Here is a 24,560-nt window from a genome sequence, read left to right as displayed (position 1 = left end):
TTGCTATTTGTTGTTATTTTATTTTTATATAATTTATTTCGAGGTAAACATGAAACAAACTATGAATTTATGTATTTTAAATGTTTATAATAGATACGAATTACGAATTAAAGATTATAAATCATGTACATTTGAAGTCCGAGATATTATTTTTTTGTTTGAATAGAAACTCAAGAAAAAAATATGATTTTATTAACTTAAATTAATAGAGGGATTTTTATTATTTTACAACGATTGCAATAGATGAAGCATATTTATTATTAATGCACAGATAAAACATAGATGTGAAACAACAATATGAAGGCAGTACTTCATGTGATGGACTTGATTCGAGTAAAAGTTGAAAGAACAGCTCTAATTAACTCTAATGAAAAAACTAGAAAACTTCAGTTTAATTCAACCAATGAGATTTCATGTATGCTCCGATGCGATTCATTTATTGGCTCAATCAGACATTACCTCTCTTTCTTAGTACCTTTATTCCCTGAATGGTTTGCAAAAAATAAATCTGTATAGCACTTTGCGAGGTTTAAAGAAAACAAATACTTAATTCACTTCTTATCCATACATTAAAGTAACAGGAGGTTTGTCTGTCTGTTTAAAGTGCCGATAGCAACTATGCCACTAGTATATTAAGATAATGGTTAAACCTTAAATGATCAAATAGTTCAACGTTTTACCTTACTACAGAATTAGAACTGTTCATATACAGGAAAATAAAGTAAAAAAGCTTAAAATTAGAAACTTTTTTACATGTTATAAAACAGGCCACTTAAAATAGTACATTATATTGTTAACTTCTAATCACTGGCGTCCACAGGGTTTTGCCAGGGGGGTGGGGGTGCGTGGATTTTGGGAGTCCTCTTAAACCAGTATCAAGGGATGTTTAAAGTGGTGAAATACATACATGTAAAATGAAATGTAAAAAAGTACAATATACTACAAAATAGTATATAAACATCAAAGGTTTTTGAGGTATCTTATTTTAAAGTACTGCTGTAAAATCATCTTTTACACAACAAAAAGGTGAAACATAAAATAATATATTTTAGAGAAAATTATAAATATCTGTAATATTGCTCCAAATTGACCAAATTGGACAGTTAAGGTGTCTAAAACTATCTACATTCAATGGATAATCCAAATACATGCTTTTTAAGACAATATAAGTCAACAGGAGGATGCTAAAATGTAATTTCAAAGAAACAAATGTAATTTAATTTTAATTAAAAATCACTTTTAAGGCATATTTCATGTTTTTGCAAAGGTTAGGTTAGGTTAAAAATATACAAATATGCCCCCCCCCCCAAGGGTTGGTTACTGTAGGGGGGGATTTTTTCTAGGGGTAAGTTGGCTCTTCAAAAAAAAATTTAAGATGGTTTAAATAGACTATGTTAGGTTAAGAAAGGTAAAATGAATAAAGCTCCCTGCAGGGGTTAGGCGTTTGGATAACCTAAAAGACATTTCTAAATAGGTTAGGAATATAATATACAAATAAGCACCCCATAGGGGTTAGGCGTTTGATGGTGGCAAATCAAAATTCAATTAAAAGACCCAAAGTTTTTAAGCCTGAATTGTTATAAAATTTAAGATGAATTGTTATAAAACATTGGGTACCAGTGTAATTTAATGTACAATGTCCCCTCTCTGGGTTTTGGAGGGGAGGGGGGGGGCATTGGGTTGTTTATTACACTAGTCCTTAAATTTTCTTTTATAAGTCTTAATAAGACTTTTTTTATTTGTTAGATTAAATTTATTTTAAAAAAAATATTTCAATGTTCTTTTTAAAGATGTAGGTAGGTCGTTTTTAAAATACTAAAAATATTAAGATATAAATTTCTTTTATTTACATTTGTTTATTATTTTATTTATATAAAACTTAAAGATTGGGGAGGGGTGGGGGGCCAAAAACAGCCAACTCCGTTTTTCTGTCATCCTTCTTTTGTAAAATTAGTAGTTGAGGACGTAAGCATGTTTTGGGCTCCACAAACCTCTTTGGAGCCAGGGAGGGAGGGGACAATGGGCTGTTTATTACACTAGTTCCTAAAGGTCATTTAAATTTGAATTTCCAAATGTGTTTCCCCGGTGTTTCCTCATCTTATCTCAATATTTACTACTAGATAAAAAAGCTTTTAACTTAAAAAAAATCTTAATTTTAAGAATTAAAATTTTGAATGTATAAATTGTTTATCTATCTATCTTTCACGCAGTAGTTCCAGCTTTAATAACTAGTTGTATATTACCAGTGAAGACGTCAACATGAAACTACTCAATTGTGTATGTTTTAAGTATTTTGTTCATTTTTAATAAAACAAGGATGACAACATTCAAAAGTAGTGAAGCAAGAAATATTTAAAAATAGTTTTAAAGAAACTTAAAGATAAATAATAATGTAGAAATTTATTTTTGTTGCTATTACTAAAAAAAATTCAGACAGATGGACATTAGAAATTAAAGAGTAGCTGCTAGTATAACAGTGACAACTTTTCTTAAAAATACTTTTAAAGCACTAAACAATATATTCTTTTAATTTATATTTTACTAGATTCTATGTCCTCCAGTGGCACTTGGGATTGGATGGAGAAGGGGGGAGTCAACCATTCCTCATTTTTTTTTTAATTTTAAAAAGTAAATATTTTTCTTAAATAGGGCGGGGGTAGGGTATTTTTTCCATGAGCGATTTTTCTTCAGAGAGTTGTTGAACATTCTCAAAAATTATTTTCCCAGGACCTATTAGAAGCTGCGTTGTATATGAGAACCATATCAGTTTGGTGGTTAATGAGATTCTTTGGTACAGACAGACACACACACAGAAATCCTTTAACTTTATTATAAGGATATTAGATTAACATGAGATTTTATCTAACTATAAATTTTACATAAGGCTTAATTTAAGGCTTCCATTGCAGTGTATTCACTTTTAAAAGCAAAAATTTTTATACTTAGGGTCAGTCCTTCCATCTGTAACTGTTAGCTCTTTTTATTAATTTATACATGTTATATTTACCCTTTCAATTTCAAACTTTGTAAATTGATTCCTATAACAGTTAGGTACAATTTAGAAAGCATAGCAACTCTATAATTGTTACCAGAAAACATGTACTTACATTTAAAACATGTTACTTTTAACCTTTTTCAAACAAATTTTTATGTAATATATTTATACTATTTATCTAATTCTTGGAATGCTGATTATGCTAAGGTAAAAGCAAAGCATCTCTTTAATCAAATACTAAAAAATGTGAGCGTGTCATTTAACAGTATCCTGTATTTATGCAACAAATTTACTTACAATTTATTTCAGCTTATTTATATTCTGCTTATTCAGTTTTGACACTCTACAATGTTATTTGTCCTTCAGTTTCAGAGCTTTGCTATTATGGATGTGGCATCCTTGTTTTCATGTTCATTTTAGTTTTTTTAAACACATTATATGTTTACTAGCAGCTACGCCCCTAGAGGCCTCTAAAGCACCTGAGGAGGAGAGAGTTGAATTTAATAACCCCATTTCTTATTTTAGATTTTAAAAGAAAAAGTAAAAAAGAAATTTTGGGGAGCAAAAATATTTTTTTTTTTTTTGGGGGGGGGGGTGCCTCTCCCCTTCATTTTTAATTTAAGATAAAAAAATTAAATTTTTTTTTTTTGGGGGGGGGGATTTTTCATTTTTGTTGGGGGTTGGGGGTGTTATAAAAGTTATAGACATTTCAACATCATATTTTTAGTACAATGAAAATTTTAAAAGTTTTTTATTGCTAAACATGATTTTTGAGTATAGGTGAGAACTAATTTTTATCCTGCATATATTAATCGGTTTTAAAGCCATATTGGAAGATATATTATCTCATATCAAAAATTTCAAAATCTTTTTTTCTTTTTAAGGTCTTCCTGCTGTTACTTGCACATCCAATTCTATCGTGTTTCCCTGTGCAGGTACTTTAATAATAACTAATGGCTACACCCCTAGAGGCTTCAAATGTCACATGAAGTTGAAGTAAAAAAAATTTTATGGGGGTAATTGTTTCTAAAGGTGATTTATTTTAGGGGGGTGGTACACACAGACACACATATGTTATACAAGGATCAATCAAAATATGATATAGAATATTATATTTGTTTATAGGAAAAAACTGAAGGTTCTTGTTCTGAAGATATAACTACTCCTGAAGACACAACACTAGCTGAACTTGATACAACAACTCCTGAAGACACAACTATAACTGAACTAGAAGCTAGAAATATGGAGTTAGGTAATGAATAATTTATTTTAACTATTTCAAAAATAAACCTCACCACATAGAAGACACAAATAGTTCTGCTTATTTTTATGTTAAAATGTGTGTCTGTCACAAAAGATCTTGTAAACAGCAGAAGTTTTCAGGAGTTTTAATATAGGTGCAGGATTGTTTTTTTAATTCAAGATACATTCATTCTTCTTGGGTGCAAAATAAATAGTTTTATTTTTCATTAGGTTTGATTGAAGCATCTGGAGCTGGAAACACAAGTCAAGTATTGAAGCTTTTAAGCATAGCAGTCAACATTCATGCTTATGATAATGAAGGTAAAGATTATTATACATTCCTTTTAATTTAATTTGAATGAATTTTCCTAACAATAGAACAATCTAAAATACAAATTAGAACAATGTATGTATGTTTTTTTGTCAATTTATTTGTACCTTCCTCACTTAAGGTTTTTCAGAACTATGAGAAGGGTAAGTCCAAAAGCAATTTCTTCCAGGGTTTCTGACCACCTGTTTTTATGTGTTAATATGAACCAGCATAGTCCTCCAACACCAAAAATACCCTTGGAAATGGTTTTTGGCGTCTAGAACTGATTCTATGGCCAGTTTAGTGACAAAAAAATGTATTTAAAAATCAATTTAGCTCTATATCTCAACCTTGAAGCATTTTACAGCCATACTTGCAAAGGGTAGAAAATTTGAGCATAAGAAAAATCCACTACAACCATTTTTAAATGTTGACAACTAAGTTTTGAATTTTAGTTACAGTACTTTTTTATAGAAAATGGAGCTAATAGCAATGCAAAAAATGACTATGGTTATTTACATAATATTATTACTAAATAGTAATTCTATCATATGTATAAGATCTTATATCCTAACTGTCTATATTTCTATCTATCTATTTATTTACATATCTTTTTATCTTACTATACTATTTTATACTTTATTTATTTATTATATGTATAAACACAGTTTATTTCTTTAACTTTTTATTGATGGAATACATATGTTTCTCTATAAAAATAGATCATCAGTTCCAATTAAGATGTATAAAATAAGAGTTAAAAAAATATATGTCCTTGCATTTTGAATCCTTTTAAAAGACTAAATAAGAAAGAAGTGTTAGGAAATTGTACCCCCTGCGGGGGGAAATTAGCATCTTTATAAAAAGGGAGAGGTGTTTAAAGAGAATCTTTAAAGGGAAAAATAGGTCATATTTTATCATTTGCAGTTTTACAAATTAATACATATTATATAAAAAAATACTGCTTTGAATATGTTTCACGTCATGCACTTTGAAAGAAGGAACTTTTCTCTGTGTGGACACTTGCTGAAGATTTCATTTCTGTTGTTTAAAGTTTGTATGTTAGATTTGAAAGCTTTCATTATTTCGAAACTTTCTGTCAAGCAAAGATTGTATTTTTTGGAATTTTGATTGTAAGGGTTTGCTAGTTTTTAAATTGACCATTCAATTTTATAGTTTGTGTTTTTCTGTCTTTTTGTTTTGATGAAATCAGATAGCTTTGTGCAAGTTGTGTCTCGTGAGAAAGAGGATTAGTGCCTACTATATACTTTTTAACACATATTATCTCTTTGTGTATCTATAACTCTACTCTAAACTTTATAATGTATAATAAATATAATATATCTACATCTAGGAAAGACCAGTCTTCTGTGGGCAGCAATAAATGGAAGGGCTGATGTTATGAAGATATTATTAGAAAATGGAGCTGATATCAATACAAAGGACAATTATGGTTAGTTACATAATATTATTATTATACAAGATTTCTATCATATGTATAATATCTTAATATATCCTTCCTTCTATCTGTCTTTATTTCTAATTATCTATTATCTAAACATATCTTACTATAAATGACAATACTAAATATATCAATAAACCTATATATTTATATCTAGGAGCGACCAGTCTTATATATGCAGCAATGTATGGATATACTGATGTTGTAAAGATATTATTAGAAAACGGAGCTGATATCAATGCAAAGACTAATAGTGGTTAGTTACATAATATTATAATTATACAAGATTTCTATCATATGTATTATATATATCAAATATATATATTATAATATCTTGATTGATCTTTTCTTCTATCTGTATATTTCTATCTATCTTTTAACAACACATCTCTTTAATTACTATAAATGACAGTACTAAATATATAAAATCTAATTTATTTATATCTAGGAGAGACCATTCTTAGTTTTGCAGCAAGTAATGGAAATACTGATGTTGTGAAGATATTATTAGAAAACGGAGCTGATATCAAAGCAAAGACTAATGATGGTTAGTTACATAATATTATTATTATACAAGATTTCTATCATATGTATAATATCTTAATACATCCTTCCTTCTATCTGTCTCTATTTCTATCCATCTATTATCTATACATATCTTTTTATCTGACTTTAAATAAAAATATATATTCATATCTAGGATGGACCAGTCTTAGTTATGCAGCAATGTGTGGAGATTCTAATATAGTGAAGATATTATTAGAAAAGGGAGCTGATGTCAATGCAAAAAATAACTATGGTTAGTTAGATAATATTATTATTATACATTAAAGGAACCCTGCAAGAAATACACTGACACTTTAATTACAAAAAAAGTTGTACAATGAAAATTTTTAAAGATTTTCATTTCTTATGTTAAAAAATTTGAAATTATTCTACATAATCTAGAAACAAAATTATAAGCTTATTTTCATCATAAATTTAGGTTACCAGTAACCATTTTATAGCCAAAATCATTTTTAAAAAGTTAAGTTTAACTTACGTTGTACCGAGAGTACTGTAATATTTCCAGCCAATCAGAAGGCTAAATCACCTCAACAACCAATCACAGCTGAGCTTGTATTTAGTTTCATTTGTTTCCGCAATGATTTTACGCTTACATATGCAAATTAAACAAAAATTTTTTCAGAGATTGTTACTATGAAAAGTGGTGTTTTTATTGAAAAAAAATAAACAGTTACTGGCAATTTAAGTTTCTGACAAAGATAAGGTTATAATTTTGTGTCTAGGCAACCTAATTTAATATTGTAATTTCTGTTATAAGCAATGGAAATCTTTCAAAATTTTCATTGTACATATAATGTAATTTTGGAATGCCTAGAACTTTTTTGTTATTGAAGCTGAAGGCTTCAAATTTTGGGTATTGGGTCTACTTGTGGCAGTCTTTCAGCAATTAAAGTATTGTATTTCGAGCAAGGTTCCTTTAATTCCATCATAATCATAGTATCTAAATATATTCTTACTTTCTATATTTATAATTATCTATTATCTATACATATCTATTTATCTTACTATAAATTCAATACTAAATATATAATAAATATTAATATATTTATATCTAGGAGGGACCAGTCTTTTATATGCAGCAATGTATGGAGATACTGATGTTGTGAAGATATTATTAGAAAACGGAGCTGATACCAATGCTAAGGATAATAATGGTTAGTTATATTAATATTATTTTTATACAATATTTCTATCACTAGCGGCTTTGCCCCTAGCCTCTAGGGGCTTTGCCATATGAGGTAAGGGAAAGTCAACTTAAAAAAAGGGGGTTGGGGGTGTCCCACGCCAAATTTTTTATTTAAAAAAATTACGGTAAGTAGGTCAAAGTAAAATTTTGCTTCCTTCACCCTTTCATTTCACAACCTTTATTTTTAAGTCTTTATTTTCTTAAAAATTTAAATCATTTGTAATTTTCTGTATAATCTGTAGAAGACCAGAGTTTTAGAAAATGTTTTTTTATGTAAATTTTACATTAAATTATCAACAACAAAAATTTGGGAGGCAGCAATGGTACATGGTAGCTGACAGTGGGTAGGAAAACCGATGTGGATTTTCACCAAATAAGTCATGTGATCTTAGGCTTAATTTTAAATTTTTGTAATTACAGTCACTTGAGCCATTTGAATATTAAAGACCTTCAGGATCATGCCTTGAACCTGAAATTGACTTATATCACCTATATTATATCATGTTGTACTTCTATACGTTATTTTATTATTTTGGCAACATAAAATGCTTTGTTTTAGTAAACAAAACTAGACCATACCCCTCCCCCCCCCCCTCCCAACCAAGATTATATATTTTATAATGATTGATTCTTAGTTTGAGCAAAAACGATGTATGTCTTGTCCAATAAGCATTATCAGATAATTTTTTTCTCTGATCAGACAGTTTGTTTTTTTATGATTTAAAGGAACCCTGCAAGAAATACCCAGCTTTAACTGCTGAAAGTCTGCCATGAGGAGACCCAATACTCAAAATTTGAAGCCTCCAGCTTCAATAACAAAAAAGGTTACAGACATTTTAAAATGATTATTTTAGTACAATGAAAATTTTGAAAGATTTTATTGCTCATAATGGAAATTTCAATATTAAATTACATCATCTGGAAGCAAAATTAAAAGCTTATCTTTGTCAGAAACTTAGAATGCCAGTAACTGATAACATTTTTACAATAAAAACACCCCCTTTTACAGTCAAAATTTTTTTTTTAATTTGGTTTAAATTGCGTTTGAAAGCGTAAAATCATATGCGGGAAAAATAAACTAATGTAACTAATACAGATGCTCAGCTGTAATTGTTTGTTCAGCGGACTTAGCTCAGACTCAGACTTCTGATTGGCTGGAAATCCTAAATGCTGGCATTCTCTCGCTACAGTACTCTCAATACAAGGCAAATTAAACTGAATTTTTTTAATGATTTTGACTATAAAGAAGAGTGTTTTTATTGTAAAAAATGTATCAGTTACTGGCATCCTAAGTTTCTGCCAAAAATAAACCTATAATTTTCTTTCTAGGCGACATATTTTGATAATGAAAATTCTATTATTAGCAATGAAAAACTTTCAAAATTTACATTGTACTAAAAATATGATTTTGAAATGTCTATAACTTTTTTTGGGATTTGGGTCTACTCATGGCAATCTTTCAGCAGTTAAAGCAGTATATTCTTGCATGGTTCTTGCAAGTTTTAAAGACTTAATTCTTAAATAAATAATCTTAAAAGACAGTAATCTGTAACATATATCAGCATTTTTCCAGCTTCATGATCACTTCAGGTTCCCAAATGAGTAATTGCTTGTATTTTATAATCTATCAAATTCCTAGGAGATACAGCGCTAGATAAAGCTTGGAAAACTGAAATAGCAGAAATACTTAGAGAACATGGTAAGCATATTTCTTACATGCATAAATATAGATTTTTATCCTTATATAAAAGTAATCTATGTTAGAATGTGTGTACTGAAGGATCTTGGGAACTGATAAGGTTCTCCTTTACATTTTAGCTTTTCATAGGTTCTGGGAAGGTTACAACAATTTTATGGGAGGGTACCATTACCCTCCCTAAAAAATTTTACCCTGCTTCCATTTGAAACTAAGGTTTACACAAGCAGAAGGGGAGTATTGACTTTCCCTCCACCCTCTTATATAAGAAAATAGATTAAAGGAAAATGTGTAACATGTTATAATTTATCATGTTTGCTTATTTTTTTCTTTTAATTTTTTTCTTTTAATTTTTCTTTTAATCTACATTTCAACAGTTAGATTGGTGTATTTCTTGTAACCTTCCTTTAACCCATTAGTGCCGAGCGTCACTTTTATGGACCGATCGAGCTGAAAATCTCAGGGAAGCTTTACAATGGTAAAAACGGAATTCCAATTTTTTTGTTTTGCTCTAGTGGCGTGCACAGGAAAGTTGCAAAAAAAACAGTTCGGCGCGAGTAAAGAAACCTTTTGGCATTAATAACCGTTTTTGGCGTTTTTTGGTGCTTTCCCCCGGCATTAAAGCCTGTTTTCGACCTAAATACCCGGTTTTTTGGCCCAAAAAGTTAAAAATGTAATTTTTGAACGCCCAAAGTGAGATGAACACTTTTTAAAACTACGATACGATTTGTAATTGAAAACTACATAACCTCATGTAATTGATAGAGCTACAACTAACATACAAAACAATTTATATCACATTTAAGATTTTGGCTATAGGTACTGCCTTTTTCAGTTAAAAAAGCCCATTTCGAGGAAGTTTTAAAACTTTTGCTAATATTTGTATTGATAATAATGGGAGGGATATTGATAATGTAATTTTTGAACGTCCAAAGTGAATTATAGAGTAGCAACTATTCTAGTAGTATCAGTAATTGAAAAATATATAAAAAAATATAATTTTTATTGATAAAGGAAAGACTAGAAAAGACTTAACACATATCTTTGGCCTAAAATATTTTAAAAATATCACAAACAAAAGAATAGAATAATACAGTAATATCAAGATAACAAAAATGGCCTAAAACCATCAAATTTGCATATCCCCCCCCCCACCCCTTAAAAATAATTATGTAATAAAGTCTAAACCAAGATATATCTATCTATCTGTCCATCCATCCTTTTATTTATCTATCTAACAATTGTTGATTATCATTGGGAATCTACATAAATTTATCGGCCATTGTCTTATCCCTATATCACAAGGACTCTGGTAGGAAATTGACAACTTATTCATACGTACTGTACTAAATCAATCATTACTTGAACTAATTTAACCAAATTAGGTTTTTTTTAGGTTTTTGATATTTCATACAACCCCCTTAATTCATTACAGTAAAATACAATTTTAAAATTTATTTCCTGTGTAAATATGCATAAATATGACGTTTTTACTGACAATTATGTGGATTTTTACTCAAAGCATATATCTTGTAGACAATAAAATGATAATAACTTTCGTTCTATTTAAGATAAATTGATGAAATAAAAAGTGCATTCAATTTTATTAAGCTGAAAAGTCACTTATTGATATTAAGAAATAATAAACCCCTTTGAGTGGGGGAGGGGGGGGCGTTGAGTATCGAAATAAGAAACTAATGTAAATTTCTTTTCTACAGTGGGTTTTAATGATTCATATAGCAGCCAAACTGTTTTAGGCAATACCCATTTGTCTGTCTGTCCCTTTGTCTGTCTGTCCTTTTGTCTGTCTGTCCCACCACTTGTCTGTCTATCTGTCTAACTGCCTCTCTTTTGGATTTCAATGAATCATCTAGCATAGCCTAATTGTAATTTGTTAATGCCTCAAAGACTCTTTGTTACTATTTACCTGTCCCTCTGTCTGTCTGTCTGTCCCTCTGTCTGTCTGACCATTCACAGGTTCTCTATTGTATTTTATCTAATTAATTGTCTATTTTAGTAAAACTTTGATAATTCTTCTTGCCCGTCTGTCTGTCTATCTACTGAGTTTCTACCCTTGGTCTAACAGACTTATTCACTTAATTTATAAAAAATTAGATTTAACTAATAATATGGTGGTATCTTGTACCAAGAGATACACAAATAACCTTGTGTTGAAAAAAAAACAAATAAAAAATGATTCAATTTCTTCTATGAAGAAAAGTGTAATACATGTTCCTTTATTCTCTTTGTACATAAAAAATATGTTTCTAATTTATAATATCAGGTTATATTCCATTAATTTTTTGACACCCCACTTATAACTTTTAACAGCCCCCTTTAACTAAAATCAAGGGTGATTTTATTAAGATTTTACCAAACCTACTTTACATAAGAAATTTATTACATTTTAAAAATTTTTTTATAAAAAGAGGATTGGGATATATCTCCCTCCTAACATTAACTTTAAAAACTATTGTAAAATATATTAAAAGTTATAAACATATATCTATCAAGATCATTAAAGGAATTAACTCAAGTTTGAGGGGGGGGGGGCTTAATGCAACCATCTCGTAATCAATGCACAAATTGCACTTAGAATTCGAATTTTGTTACAAAACTTGGCATGAGTAATCCTTGGTACATCTATTTTCCCAAAATGGAACAAAAAGTTGGAAAAGTGACGGCTAACAGCTGGCGGCTCAGTCATTTAGCCGTTTTTGGGCTATATTCAGGGCGAAACTATCATTAATTGCATAGGAATCAACTTTTTGAAACATATTTTTGCTTTAAATATCCATTTTTAAAATTTCTTGTACCAGCTGCTAGAACTGGCTGAAAATGGCTGGGAGCGGCTAAGAGTATTAAGAGTAGATAGGGCTTGTGACATGTCTAGGGGTAGGTTTTTATTGGTACTGAGCTCAAAAATACTACTATAAATAGTGGGGGTCCATCCATTTGGCAGCTGGGGCTGTTACACAGATTGTTAAAAACCTACCTAGAGACACGTCACAAGCCCTATCTACTCATTCTACTCTTGGCCGCTCCCAGCTGAGCTGCAGTCATTAGCAGACTGCCATATGAATTTTTTTGTGGTATTTTAAAAATCAATAAAATAAAATTAATGGTCTTCTCATCAATAAAGGGGGGTTTGGTGCTGGAAGGTGGGCAAAATTGATATATATTGAGCTAAAATTTTTTAACTACCTGGTCCAGTAGTTACTGCATCTAAAAGAAAAACAAAATTAAAATTTTTTTTAAGTTAGGTAAGAAAAACTGCAAAAATGGAATTTGACTTTGCAGATTTCTTGCTACACCTTCATATGTTATTATTGAGACTGCTCCATTTTTTTGGTAAATTTCAGGTTTATATTGACATACTAGAATTGAAATTTTGTAAAAATCTTTAAAATTGAGATCACACAAAAGAACTAAAAAAACATTCTTTTTGCAGATTTCAAAAACTTTGAAGTGCTCGTGAGGTCACAATTATTGCATCACAGAAAAAAATATTTAGCATGGGTCATTTTTTTGCTTAAATCAACCACATTTTTACTGGGGGCATAATTTTTTCAAAATTTTTTCATGGTGGGATGATTTAATCTACAATATATACTTTTGGCTGTTGACAGCTGTTCTCAGCCATTTTTGGCAGTTTTCAGCTGTTATGACAGCAAAATCTAGAAATTAAAAAAGTGTTTTTAGTAATATGTCCTTGTCCATGACATAAAGTTATAATGTTAATTAAGAAAAGTTTAATTCCATGGAAATATTCAATTTTTTATATCCTTATAAGCCATTGCCCAGCTGCCACTATTTTTGGTAGTATTTTTCAGCTCAACACCCCTTAAAACCTATCCCTAATGGACGATTCCTACGTAATTATTGCTGGATTTGCCCTGAAAATAGCCCAAAAATGGCTAAACAGCTGAGCAAACAGCCCTTAGCCATTACTTTTCCAAACTTTTGTTCCATTTTGGGAAAAAAGATCTACCAAGGATTACTCATGCCAAGTTTTGTAATGAAATTTTAATTCTAGGTGCCATTTGTGCATTGATTACATGATGGTTGCCTTAACCCCCCCCCCCCCCTTAAGCTTAACTTTTTGTTAAATTTTGAAAAACAGACCTACTAAGGATTACACATGCCAATTTTCATAACAAAATTTGGATTAATTGATTATGGGATGGTTGCATTAACTCCCCCCCCCCCTACATATGTATGAGAGTTTCCTCATGTCTCAATTTACTAATTAAAAGTTGTACAGAATATTGCAAGATTTTTTTTAGTAAAGTCTGGTAATTAATTTACCTAAAAATAGATAGCATAGAATTATCTGAATCAGTGACTTGCTTAAATACACCCTCCTTAAACACCCCCAACCCCACTTTATTTTAAGGGGTGTAAATTTATTTCCTTTATACCCCCTTGGAATTTATAGAGGGGTGTATCTGAGGGTGTAGGCTCTTGTCAAGAGGGTGGACATGGGTGGACACCTAGGGAGGTGTATCCATCCCCCTTAATTTTACAAGGGTGGTGTAAACAACCCCTATACCAACCTTTTGCACGCCTTTGATCTTAACTATACTTTTAGAGAACATAAAGTTGTAAATTCAGTAACTATTCTACAAAAATTATCTTCCTAAATTGATATATGATTTTCAGGGTAATCTCCGTTGGACTAAACATTAAAATTTTATGGAAACAAAGATATCTTTGGAACATGCATGTCTTGAAATTATCCCCCCTTTGTACTCAATACGCATTATTAATTCTAAGTGCGTCAATTTTGCATTTAAAGATACCCTTAGTTTAAGCATTAATTTCTCCAAAAAATGATGAAAAAAGATAAATTTTTTTTTGATAAAATGATAAAAGTATATGTAAAATGAAATAACCAGCAAAAAAAATTACAAAATTACGTTAAATAGAACGAAAATTAGAGCGTTTTTTATGCCTTATAAAATGCGTATTTCTCATGAAAATTGTAACGATTTAGTGTGTTGAGTAAAATATTTACAAACTTCCCGCTTTTATAAGTAGCTAGAGCCTTTGTGATATATCAGTCTATCTATCTATCTATCGATCCTTTTATTTATCTATCTATCAATTATATTTATCATTGGGAAATAAAGAAATTTTTACATTTGAAGAGAATAATAAATGATAAAAAATATCTAATATATCTAATGGTTGAAAAGTTAAAACCGGGTATCTTTACTCATGCCGAGCAGGGCAATAAAACTAGCGGGTATTTTTACTCACGCCGAACCGGAGTTATATAGAACATAATTAATTGATAAAAAAATCATATAAAAAATAATAATTTGAATAAAACGATTTCACAAATGAATGTAGTTGCCAATAAACTTTAAATTTCACGAAAAAAATCACTAACTTTACTTCATAAACAAAAAAGTTAGAAGGGGTATTTTAAATCACCTTGTTTTTCTTGGTTCACCCATTTTCGATGAAATATTGTGGCCGACCGAATAGATAGAAACGCTTCTATCTGGGGGGAATTGAAAAACAGCGCAGTAAAGGATAGGCTCATGCGAGCATGATGCAATCCTGAAACTGACAACTGGTTTTTTTCTGCATTTTCTGGAACCGGGTGTTAAAAGCCAGTTCGTCACTAATGGGTTAAATACATCTTTGCGTGTTTTGACCGTTTTGGTCTGTTTTTGACATAATTTGGGATGTTTAAAAATTTATATTCCATTGTCTTATTCTTAAAGATTAATGAATATTGAATAACTATAAAAAAGTTTAAAGGGCGAATATGGGTTCGATATGATATGAGCTTATATCAAAGGTGCAATTCCATAGATTATAAATAACTTAAAAATATTGACATATTCAATTGTATAAGTCTATTTATAGCTTAAAACCCGTCAATCTCGAAAAAAAAATTTGGAATTAGTGTGGTTCCCTAAGAACTCAAACACCCTAGCATCACACAAGGCTTCGTGGCAAGGTTGAATTAAAAAGCTTTCGTTAAATGATAGTCATAATAACGTGGAAACCAATTAATCAGGGGTAAATATACCCTCCTTCTACCTTCATTAAATTATTTAAAAGTTAAAAAAAAACATCAAATAATGTAAAAAGTAAAAAAAATTAATCGATAAAATTTTCTTGGAGGAAGAATGATTTCAAATCCCTGTTTTGTTGTGGCCGTGTGTGTGTGTGTTGAAAATGCGTACAGAAGGGTTGTTTATATCACCATGAATTAATCAAAGATCTCTGTACAGAAAATAAACTTTAAGACGTATTATTTACCCTGTCAATACTCCTGACGCCTTTCTACGCAAATTATTTTTATGCTTTTTAAAAAATTAAATAAACTAGTATATAATCTAAAATAATAAACATTTAAATTATCTTTTAAGGTGCGTGCCAATGTAATAGTCAATCAAACTTAAGCAAAATAGTCAAAAAAAAGTCTTGTAAAGGGCTAAAATAAACGATTTTGTCGGCAATCTCATTTATTATATGTTCAATTGAAACAGAAAATTGCAAAATCTACTTAAGGATTTTTTTGAATTTTTAAATTTGGCATAGATATTCTAAAAGTATGTAATGGCACCTTTGATATAAGCTCATATCATATCGAACCTATATTCGCCCTTTAAACTTAAAATGTTATCAAAATTAGGGTTGGGCCGGATATCCGGCCGGATACCGGATATTGAAACTATCCGGCTGGATATCCGGCAATATAATCTTTTATATTTTACAACAAAAATCTCTGTTTTTTTTAATCTTAAATGGCTGTAATTTTCTTATTATTGAAGATAGAAGAACAATTTTTTCTGAATATGTTTATCTTTATGTAAATTTTATATTAGAAATCTCAAAACATAAATTTTAGCGGTGGCAGCAGTACTTGGCAGCTGCCAGCAGCAAACCGACAGTTTGCAGGTAAACGGCAACGGATTTTATGAAATTGTAATATGTCATGAAGATATATAAAAAAGCCTAAGTTTAAAATTTGAAATCTTCAAGTAAAAAGTTGCGGTCTTCAAGTTGAGACCTGAAGGTTCAGGACTTGCAGGATTATACCTGGAACCTGAAATCAACTTGAACACCTATATTACATATAAGAATGTAAGACTATAGGATATTTTAGTATTAGATAACATGAAATGCTTTGTTTAAGTAAAAAAATATTTTTACTTTTTACCTGAATGACCTTGCCAGATTTGCTGGCATCCTGTGCCCGCCAGGAAGGAGGGATTAAAAAAAGTTCAACTCTCAGTTATGTCTCATACCCATATTTCAAAAGTCACTTAGTTATAGCCCTCTACCTTTTATACACAGAAAATGGGATAGAAAAAAACAGAGGGGGGGGGGAGGCATTTAACGCCACATCCCCGCCCATCCTCTAACCGTTAGGGGTTGATATTACAGATTGAGGGAAGTAATAGTTCATTAGATTTATTTGCTAAGTAGAAAGATCATTTAATACTTACTTAATTTTTAAGTTTTAATCTTAATTTTATCCTATTATACAAAGTAGTAAGCTTTTTTTGTCTGTAGCGAAGGATCTCGCTAACCGCTGAACTGATATGTTCAAAAATAACCTATTAAAAGCAATTTTAAAAATACAACGAATCGCCCCTTAAGGTGCATTGCCACAAAAGGGACTATATCCTTTTTTGATACTTTAATATGTAGTAATTTGGCCGGTTATCCGGCTGGATATCCGGTAATTTGGCCGGATAACCGGATATTTGCCGGATATCCGGCGTTGGCCGGTTACCGGATATCCGGCATTTGAAATCAGCCGGATATCCGGTATCCGGCCAAAAAAATATCCGGCCCAACCCTAATCAAAATATAATTACAGGAGCTAAGAGAGGAAGTGAGATGGAGTAAAAATATTGACAGAATAAACAGGTAAGATTTTTATAAAAATAGATATTAAAAGGTTAAAACACATAGCAGTTAGATAATATATATCTATTTATGTCAAGCAAGTTCAAGTTATTTCGATGGGACCTATATGATGCTCTCCTGAAATGGAGAATTTATCAATTCAGTAGTTATCAAAATCCTAAGCTGCAGACAATAATATGGTTTTGACTACTCTAATCTTAAATAATATATTTATTTACTAGCAGCTTTGCCCCTAGGCTCTAGAGGCTTCACTGGTGCAACAACTACCACATTTTTTTAAAAACTTAAATACCACTGGTGCAACAACTACCACATTTTTTAAAAAAGTTAAGTACCACTGCACTGGTGCAACAACAACAATTTTAAAAAAAATATAAAAAAATGGGGGGGGGGTATTTTTCAGTTTTGGGTGGGTTGGGGGTGACCAACCCCCCAATGAAATAGCCTTAAACAACCACAGGACCAGTAGGTATATTCCCTGAAGAGTAGAATCTGATCTGTTCTGTGGTCACTGGGATCTTAAGGGACAGGCGGACGGACAGACATCATTCTACTTTGTATTGAATGAACAATTATTATTTTATCAAAACTGTAATTTTATTCTGCTATTCTGTTTCCTTATCTCACATTCGTATAGTCATATCTGATATTCTAATTATACATAATATTTATTATTATAAATAATATTTCAGGACTAATCAGCTGATTGATCTAAGGTCCTTCTCTGTGTATCTTCGATGTTTCAAAGAAAATAAATGAATATTAAACATATTACTAACTCTCTTAGGTACTTATTCTATGTTATCTCTATATTGTTTTTCAAATTTTTAGCTTTTCTGTGAGAGCAAAATTGTTTTAAAAATGCTTTAAAATAACCAAGAATTCTAATTGGTCTAAACTAACCATAAAATCAAATGAGAATTATATTCAAACTTTTAGTTAATTGATAAAACTGTACTGTAACACTATTACTTTATATTTAAGTTCTTCTTATACATTTTTGTAAACCTTTTTCATCATGGCTTAGAATCCAAATCCACTGAATACAAACAGGTTCTAAGCCATGATAAAAAATCAGGTAAGCATGGTTTAAAATCATTAATTTCTTTAAAATTCAAAGGATTATTTATTTCTATTTTACTTTAGGTATACAAGTAATACTTATTAAATTTTCTACAAAAAATTAATAAATAAAATCGAACTAGAAATATATGATATTATATCAAGCATATCAACTATATAACTAGGATGTGAATATTTTGGTCATGATTGTTTAACTAGCATACAGCCAACAACAGATTAACTGTGCAGACTTATTTTCTTATTGAAGGATTTTTTAAAAAGTAAACATTTTGTGATACACCTCTTAAACATAATTTTCAAAAGGTTATACAAATGTTGAAAATCTCTTGAATGCTGCGCTATTTTATCTATTATAATTGCATTTAGCATGTATTTTTTTTCAAATTTCATGATAATCATAGATTAAAAGACAGATTTAAATACTTATTAAAAATGTTTTGATTTGATTTCTGTACAAAGCATGTCTGCAGCTAAATTTGTGTTTTTTTTAAATTAGTTTTTATTTGTAATAAAATATTTTTCCCTCTAAGATTTTTTTTAAATTAGCCCCTAAATTATAAAAATTAGAAAACAAAGATGACAGCACCCAAAGTAGCAAAGTCAAAAAAAATATTATGTATGTATTATAACAAAGTGAGCTATAGAGCAGATTATCTGTAACATATCAAAAAAAGAAACAGAGAGAATTTGCAAAACTTAAATCACAAAACCTTAAAAAAGGCTTATGAAAGTTGTAATTAGAAAAGCAGCTAAAAATCTGTTTAAAGGCAGTGAAACTAACATAGATTTTATATCTAATTATGGTGAATAATGAAGGGAATATTGGCAAGAAGTTTTAGCCTTCTATCTTTTACAGGAGCCGAGAAAATTAGTTGTGAAAAATAAAAGCAGCTAAAAAGCTGCTTGAAAGCAGTCCAACTGCTTTGGATGTTTTATAGTTAATTAAGCTCCATAATAATGGGAATGTTGACACAAAGTTTCAGCCTTGTATTTTGAACTGGAGCTAAAACAATCACATTTCCCCCTATTTGTGTCTAACGGACGGACATTTGGAATTACCTTGGTATTTGCTCAGGCATGCTTTACTGACCCGGAATTGATTGATACAAATATGAAAATTGTCATTTAAAGATTAAAAACAGTTTTTAGCCTGTGCCTTAAGCATCTCGGGTCTAAAAAACTGGTTTTAATCCTGTAATTGTACATTTTATATCCAGGGAAAGCTATTTATGATACGATGTAAAAAATAACTATTCTATTATTACAAAAATATTCACAAATTATTTCAAATATACTAAAAATATATAAAAGTAACAAAATGTCTCTGAGTCTTTGTGTGTTGGTACCAAATGATTTTGCTAACTGCTAAACTGTTAGGTTAGTAGAGAAATTTGAAGGAAAAAAAGGTCAATTTTGAACAAATTTTAGCTCTACAGACGCAAAAATCACATTTACAGGGTGTCCCAAAGTGTAATTTGACAACCCTATAGTTACCTACCTTCATAGATAACTAGATATCTAGACATCCAGCATCCTTGAATCACCCAACGGACCAAAATATAGAGCATTACCGAAATTGGAGAGGTAGTGCAGAAAAGTGGCAAATAATGCACCATAATTATAGAACATATCAAAAGACTTTTGAAATTTCATGACCAAGGCAAAGCTTAACCCTTTTTGTTTATCATTATTAAAAGCTAAAACCACTCTATGACAGGAGAGCTACCCTATCATTTTAATCAGAAATCTAACGGTATAAGACAATTGACGATAAATTGATATACATCCCCAATGATGAAACACAAAATTACCCTTCTGTGGATTACAATAGGTGGTTGAAATGTTTGGGCATTCTACTTGATAAACCAACCAATCAAAGTTCAATAAAAGTCCCGAAAGTCAACAATTAAGAAACGTAATTATAAAACTTTGGGTGGGGACTAGTGTAATAAACAGCCCAATATCCCCTCCCTCACTAATTTTAATATTCCTTATCTATAATCAATTCTAAACAAAACTTATAATCAAATTACATATATTGAAACAAGGATGACAACATCCATAAAAGCGAAGCTCTGAAACGGTATGACAGACGAAGTTTAACTCTTGTAGAGTGTAAGAACTTAATATACAAAATAGAAATATATAAGTTTTGAGAAAATTATTCGTGAATTTGTTGCAAAACTTCTTAAATTCAGAATACTGTTGAAGGACATACTGACATTTTTAGGATTTGATTATAGAGTTGCTTCACTCATAATTTTGTACCTTATTGTAATAGAAATCAGTACTCAAAAAAACAGATCAATCGGATGATTTTATCTCATAAAAAATTGTTGTTAAAAAAGTTAAAATCAACATATTGGAAATAGACGTACGGACATTCTGGTAATGATTATAGAGTTGCTACGATTTATAAATCTTACCTAACTACTACAGGAATCATCATGCATAGTTTGAAATTGATGGGACAATTCTAACATTCCTAAATTAACGAAAAAATCTATCCGTTACGGTCGGACGTACGGACGGACTGACCCTAATTATCGAAAAGCTTCGCTCTTAAAAACACTGAGTAAAATCAAATATTTTTCTTTATCTGAATCTTTATTTTCTCCTATTTGACAATTTTAGGTAATAAATTGCACACTATATCTCTCCCCTTTATCTTACACTTTCATATTCTCAGAAAAATCATTTAAATATTTGATACTTTATATAGTACTAGCGGCTGCGCCCCTAGCATCTAGGGGCTCTACATTTGAAGAGCTATATGAGGGCAGAAAAATAGCTTAAAACCATACCCAGACTTATTTATAAAAATAAAATAGCCTAAAACCATCTCAGGGCCTATACAAAGCTTAGCTTTAAAAGAGAACCATATCGGTTCAGTGGTTAGCTATATCCTTCGCTACAAACAAAAAAGCTTATTACTTTATATTTTAGGATATAACTAGCGGCTGCATCCCTTTGGAGATTAGAGGTACCTGAAACATCCCCCAAAATAGTTTAAACCTTCCTGTAACTCGTAAAAAGCTTTACAAGTTAAATATATCCAGAGAGACAGTGAAGCAGACCATAAAAAGAGAGACAGACAGACATACTAGTGCTTTTACAGAAGTACAACAAAAGCAAGTTAAAATTACTAGAATAGTTTTTAGAATAATAAATCTCTTAGCTGAGAATATGAACATAAAAATCTATGGAAAAAAAAACCTTTTAATGTTTGGTATCAACTGCTATGCTTATATCAAACTGTCTTCAAATACTTTAATATTTTTGTTAAGTATTACAAAGGATACACTATACGTGAATATATTGACAGTTTGGTCAGTTTGTTTATCCAATATGAGTGAAGTGGGTAAAGAGGGTGGATGGGAGGGTTGAGGGAGGTTCGTTATTTTAGCCAGCCACAACTTTCACATTAGAATATATGATAATCTGGTGTAAGATTCAAGTAATAATAAATCCATTATATCAGTTAAAGTAAGAAGGTAGCATCGCTGCTATGAGTTTTCTATTTATTTAAACTAGTCTATTTAGTTTTGTGGTTTATTTTGAAGATGATTAAGTATTTTTTGTTTCAATAAAAAAAATATAGAATTGTAGGTAATTGTTTTTACGTTATTAAAGAAGAATATTTTTACAATAACCTAAATATTTTGAAAATAATATGTGTATCAATATTCAGGTATCTAAAGGGATAACACCACGGCCAATAAATTTATGTTCATCCCCAATAATAATACACAAAATTAACCCTCCTGTAGATTATAATTAGTGGTTTGAACATTTGGAAACTGAACTTAATGAACCTACCAATCAAAATTTAAAAAAAGTCCCCAAAGTTATTGAGATAACGAATAACAAAACGTTATTATAAAACTTTGGGGACTAGTGTAAAAAAAAGCTCAATGTCCCCTCCCCCCCCCCCCTGATCAATATTGTAATTTGGAAATAGATATTTTATAAATCATTTTATAACATATACTTACAAAAATAAATAAAATATTAAGATTTGTTTTAAAATAATGAAAGTATAAAAATATAAAAATTAGGTTTATTCTTTTCATATTAATAAACACTTAAATAAAAAAAATTAGATAATTTTAATAATTTCTTTAATCAAAGTAAAATATTCAAGCAACATAATAGCAACCTTTTAGGGGATTATTAAACACAAAAACATTTTATTTTTTTTATTTTTGTAATTTTAAGCTTTTTTTTTCGTCTGATGCTTAAGATTTCGGAAATTGGTGGTCCGAATAAGATCTACTTTTCAATGAAGTTTTATAAATATCTTGGGGTGGTTTTCATCTATTTTCTTGTGCCCCACAAATCCCTAGAGGCTAGAGGCGAGGCAATTAGTACTTTAAAATGTAAAATTGGTTAAGACTTAACGATGCTTTAATGATATTTCTATTTTTTTTCCATGAAAAAAAGCTATGGTTCTTTTCATAGACGTCCTAGGGTGGGGTTAAGGGGTGTTTTACCCCTGAAACATTGAAACCCCAAATTTTACCCCATTCAACATTCAGTTCTGACACTATATAAGTGTTAATGTCCGTTTGTCCTACCGTTTCAGCGCTTCGCTTTTATGGATGTTGTCATCCTTGTTATTTTTTATCCTCTTAAGCTTTTTAAGCTAAAGTGCCTTTTAACCACGATTTTTTCTTAAAAAGTCAGGGATCTTAAAAGATAAGAAAATGGACGATAAAATTTATTCATCCCCAATGTTGATAAACAAGATTTTTCTTGTGTTAAATTAAAGTTATTGGGTTGAAAAGTTTGGATACTACTAGTTTAGAACCAACCAATCAAAATTCAACAAAATTTTTCAAAGTTTATGATTTAATGAATAAAAAACGTTGTTATCAAACTTTGGGCACCAGTACATTTTAAAGACCAATATCCCCTCACTCCCTAGGGATATAGGAATGTCTTAGATAAATATACAGTAACTTTTCATTAAGAATTAAAAGCTATATACAAACAGAGCATATAAGTTTGGAGAAAGAAGAAAAGAATTTCCAGTATGGCTTCGAAACCGATTAATGTCCGCTGGATTAGAATAATGTTTCATGATTATTTCAAAAATCATATCTTTATTTTGATATCCGCGGAAAGATGTCTATAATACGATGCAATAATTAACCATTCATTGGCGTATCCCTAGAACCCTGTGAAATTACAAACCAAAAAAAAACTTTTTCTCGAGAGAGAGTTGATGAAAATTGGTTAAAATTGGTCCTTCAAAATAGAACATTATTTCTGATTGTTGTAAACAAAATTACCATTTTCACACCAACATAGTTAAGTGTGTTCTTGAACAGGGAGGGAGAGGTCATTGGGCTGTTTATTACACTAGTTCCCCAAGTTTTATAATAACGTTTTCTTATTCGATGGCTCAACAATTTTGATTGGTTGGTTGAGTGTTTCAACAAAAATCTATAGAAGGGGTAATTTGTAATGTACATTAATTTAACAGCCATTTTCTTATCCCTTTAGGTCTCTGACTTTAACATCAACATAGTTAAGTTATTTAAGGTTATTTGGTCATCTTTTTTTAGACAGCGCAGCATCTCATTAATTTGCCTTTATCTAAATTCTTTCTATTTCAATTACAAGTAAGGCGGTTAGGCCATTAGGCGATTTTTTAAATTATTTATGTTAATCCACTTTAAATTGGAATTTTTTATTTTGGTGGTTGATGTACCCTTCCCTAAAATAATTATAAGCTTTCCCGACCCTGTACATATAAGAATCTTCACTGTAAAGGAGAACCATATAGGTTTAGCGATTAGGTATATCTTAAGCTATAGACAGACAGAAAGACAGATATCCTCTTTCTTTTTATATCACATATTTATATTTTTTTGGGCAAAGAACATTCATTATTTCTGACCCAATATCTTTTCCATCCATTAAAAGTTCTCTTTTAGCTTGAGTCCAATACTTAAAAGAAAGAATCTGGAATTTACTGATATATTTTTCTAACATCTTTTAAAGTTTCAATAATTTAACCTTGGATTTTTCTTACAAAGTAAACGTATTAAAATGCAGCTGTCTATAGTGCCCTAGCAAAATGGGGATAGATGTCACTGCTTTTGGCCTACCTTT

The 24,560-nt window shown here is 30.2% G+C and overlaps 1 protein-coding gene across 1 annotated transcript; it reads left to right on the top strand.

Moving 5' to 3' along the window:
• The first annotated feature begins 2,236 nt into the window (after positions 1-2,236).
• Positions 2,237-18,565, top strand: LOC145325619 (uncharacterized). The gene is made up of 12 exons (XM_080168581.1): positions 2,237-2,277; positions 3,880-3,930; positions 4,121-4,247; positions 4,469-4,558; positions 5,902-6,000; positions 6,167-6,265; positions 6,458-6,556; positions 6,710-6,808; positions 7,632-7,730; positions 9,402-9,461; positions 17,308-17,357; positions 18,050-18,565. The coding sequence occupies exons 1-11, from the start codon at positions 2,260-2,262 to the stop codon at positions 17,334-17,336; spliced, it is 870 nt and encodes a 289-aa protein (XP_080024707.1). The 5' UTR covers positions 2,237-2,259; the 3' UTR covers positions 17,337-17,357; positions 18,050-18,565.
• Positions 18,566-24,560: the final 5,995 nt, after the last annotated feature.

The sequence above is a fragment of the Acartia tonsa genome, chromosome 8 (genome assembly GCF_053477335.1).
Source record: "Acartia tonsa isolate MP-2025a chromosome 8, ASM5347733v1, whole genome shotgun sequence".
NCBI classification, from domain to species: domain Eukaryota; kingdom Metazoa; phylum Arthropoda; class Copepoda; order Calanoida; family Acartiidae; genus Acartia; species Acartia tonsa.
Note: the sequence above shows the minus strand (reverse complement) of the source record. Positions and strands in the feature narration are given on the sequence as shown.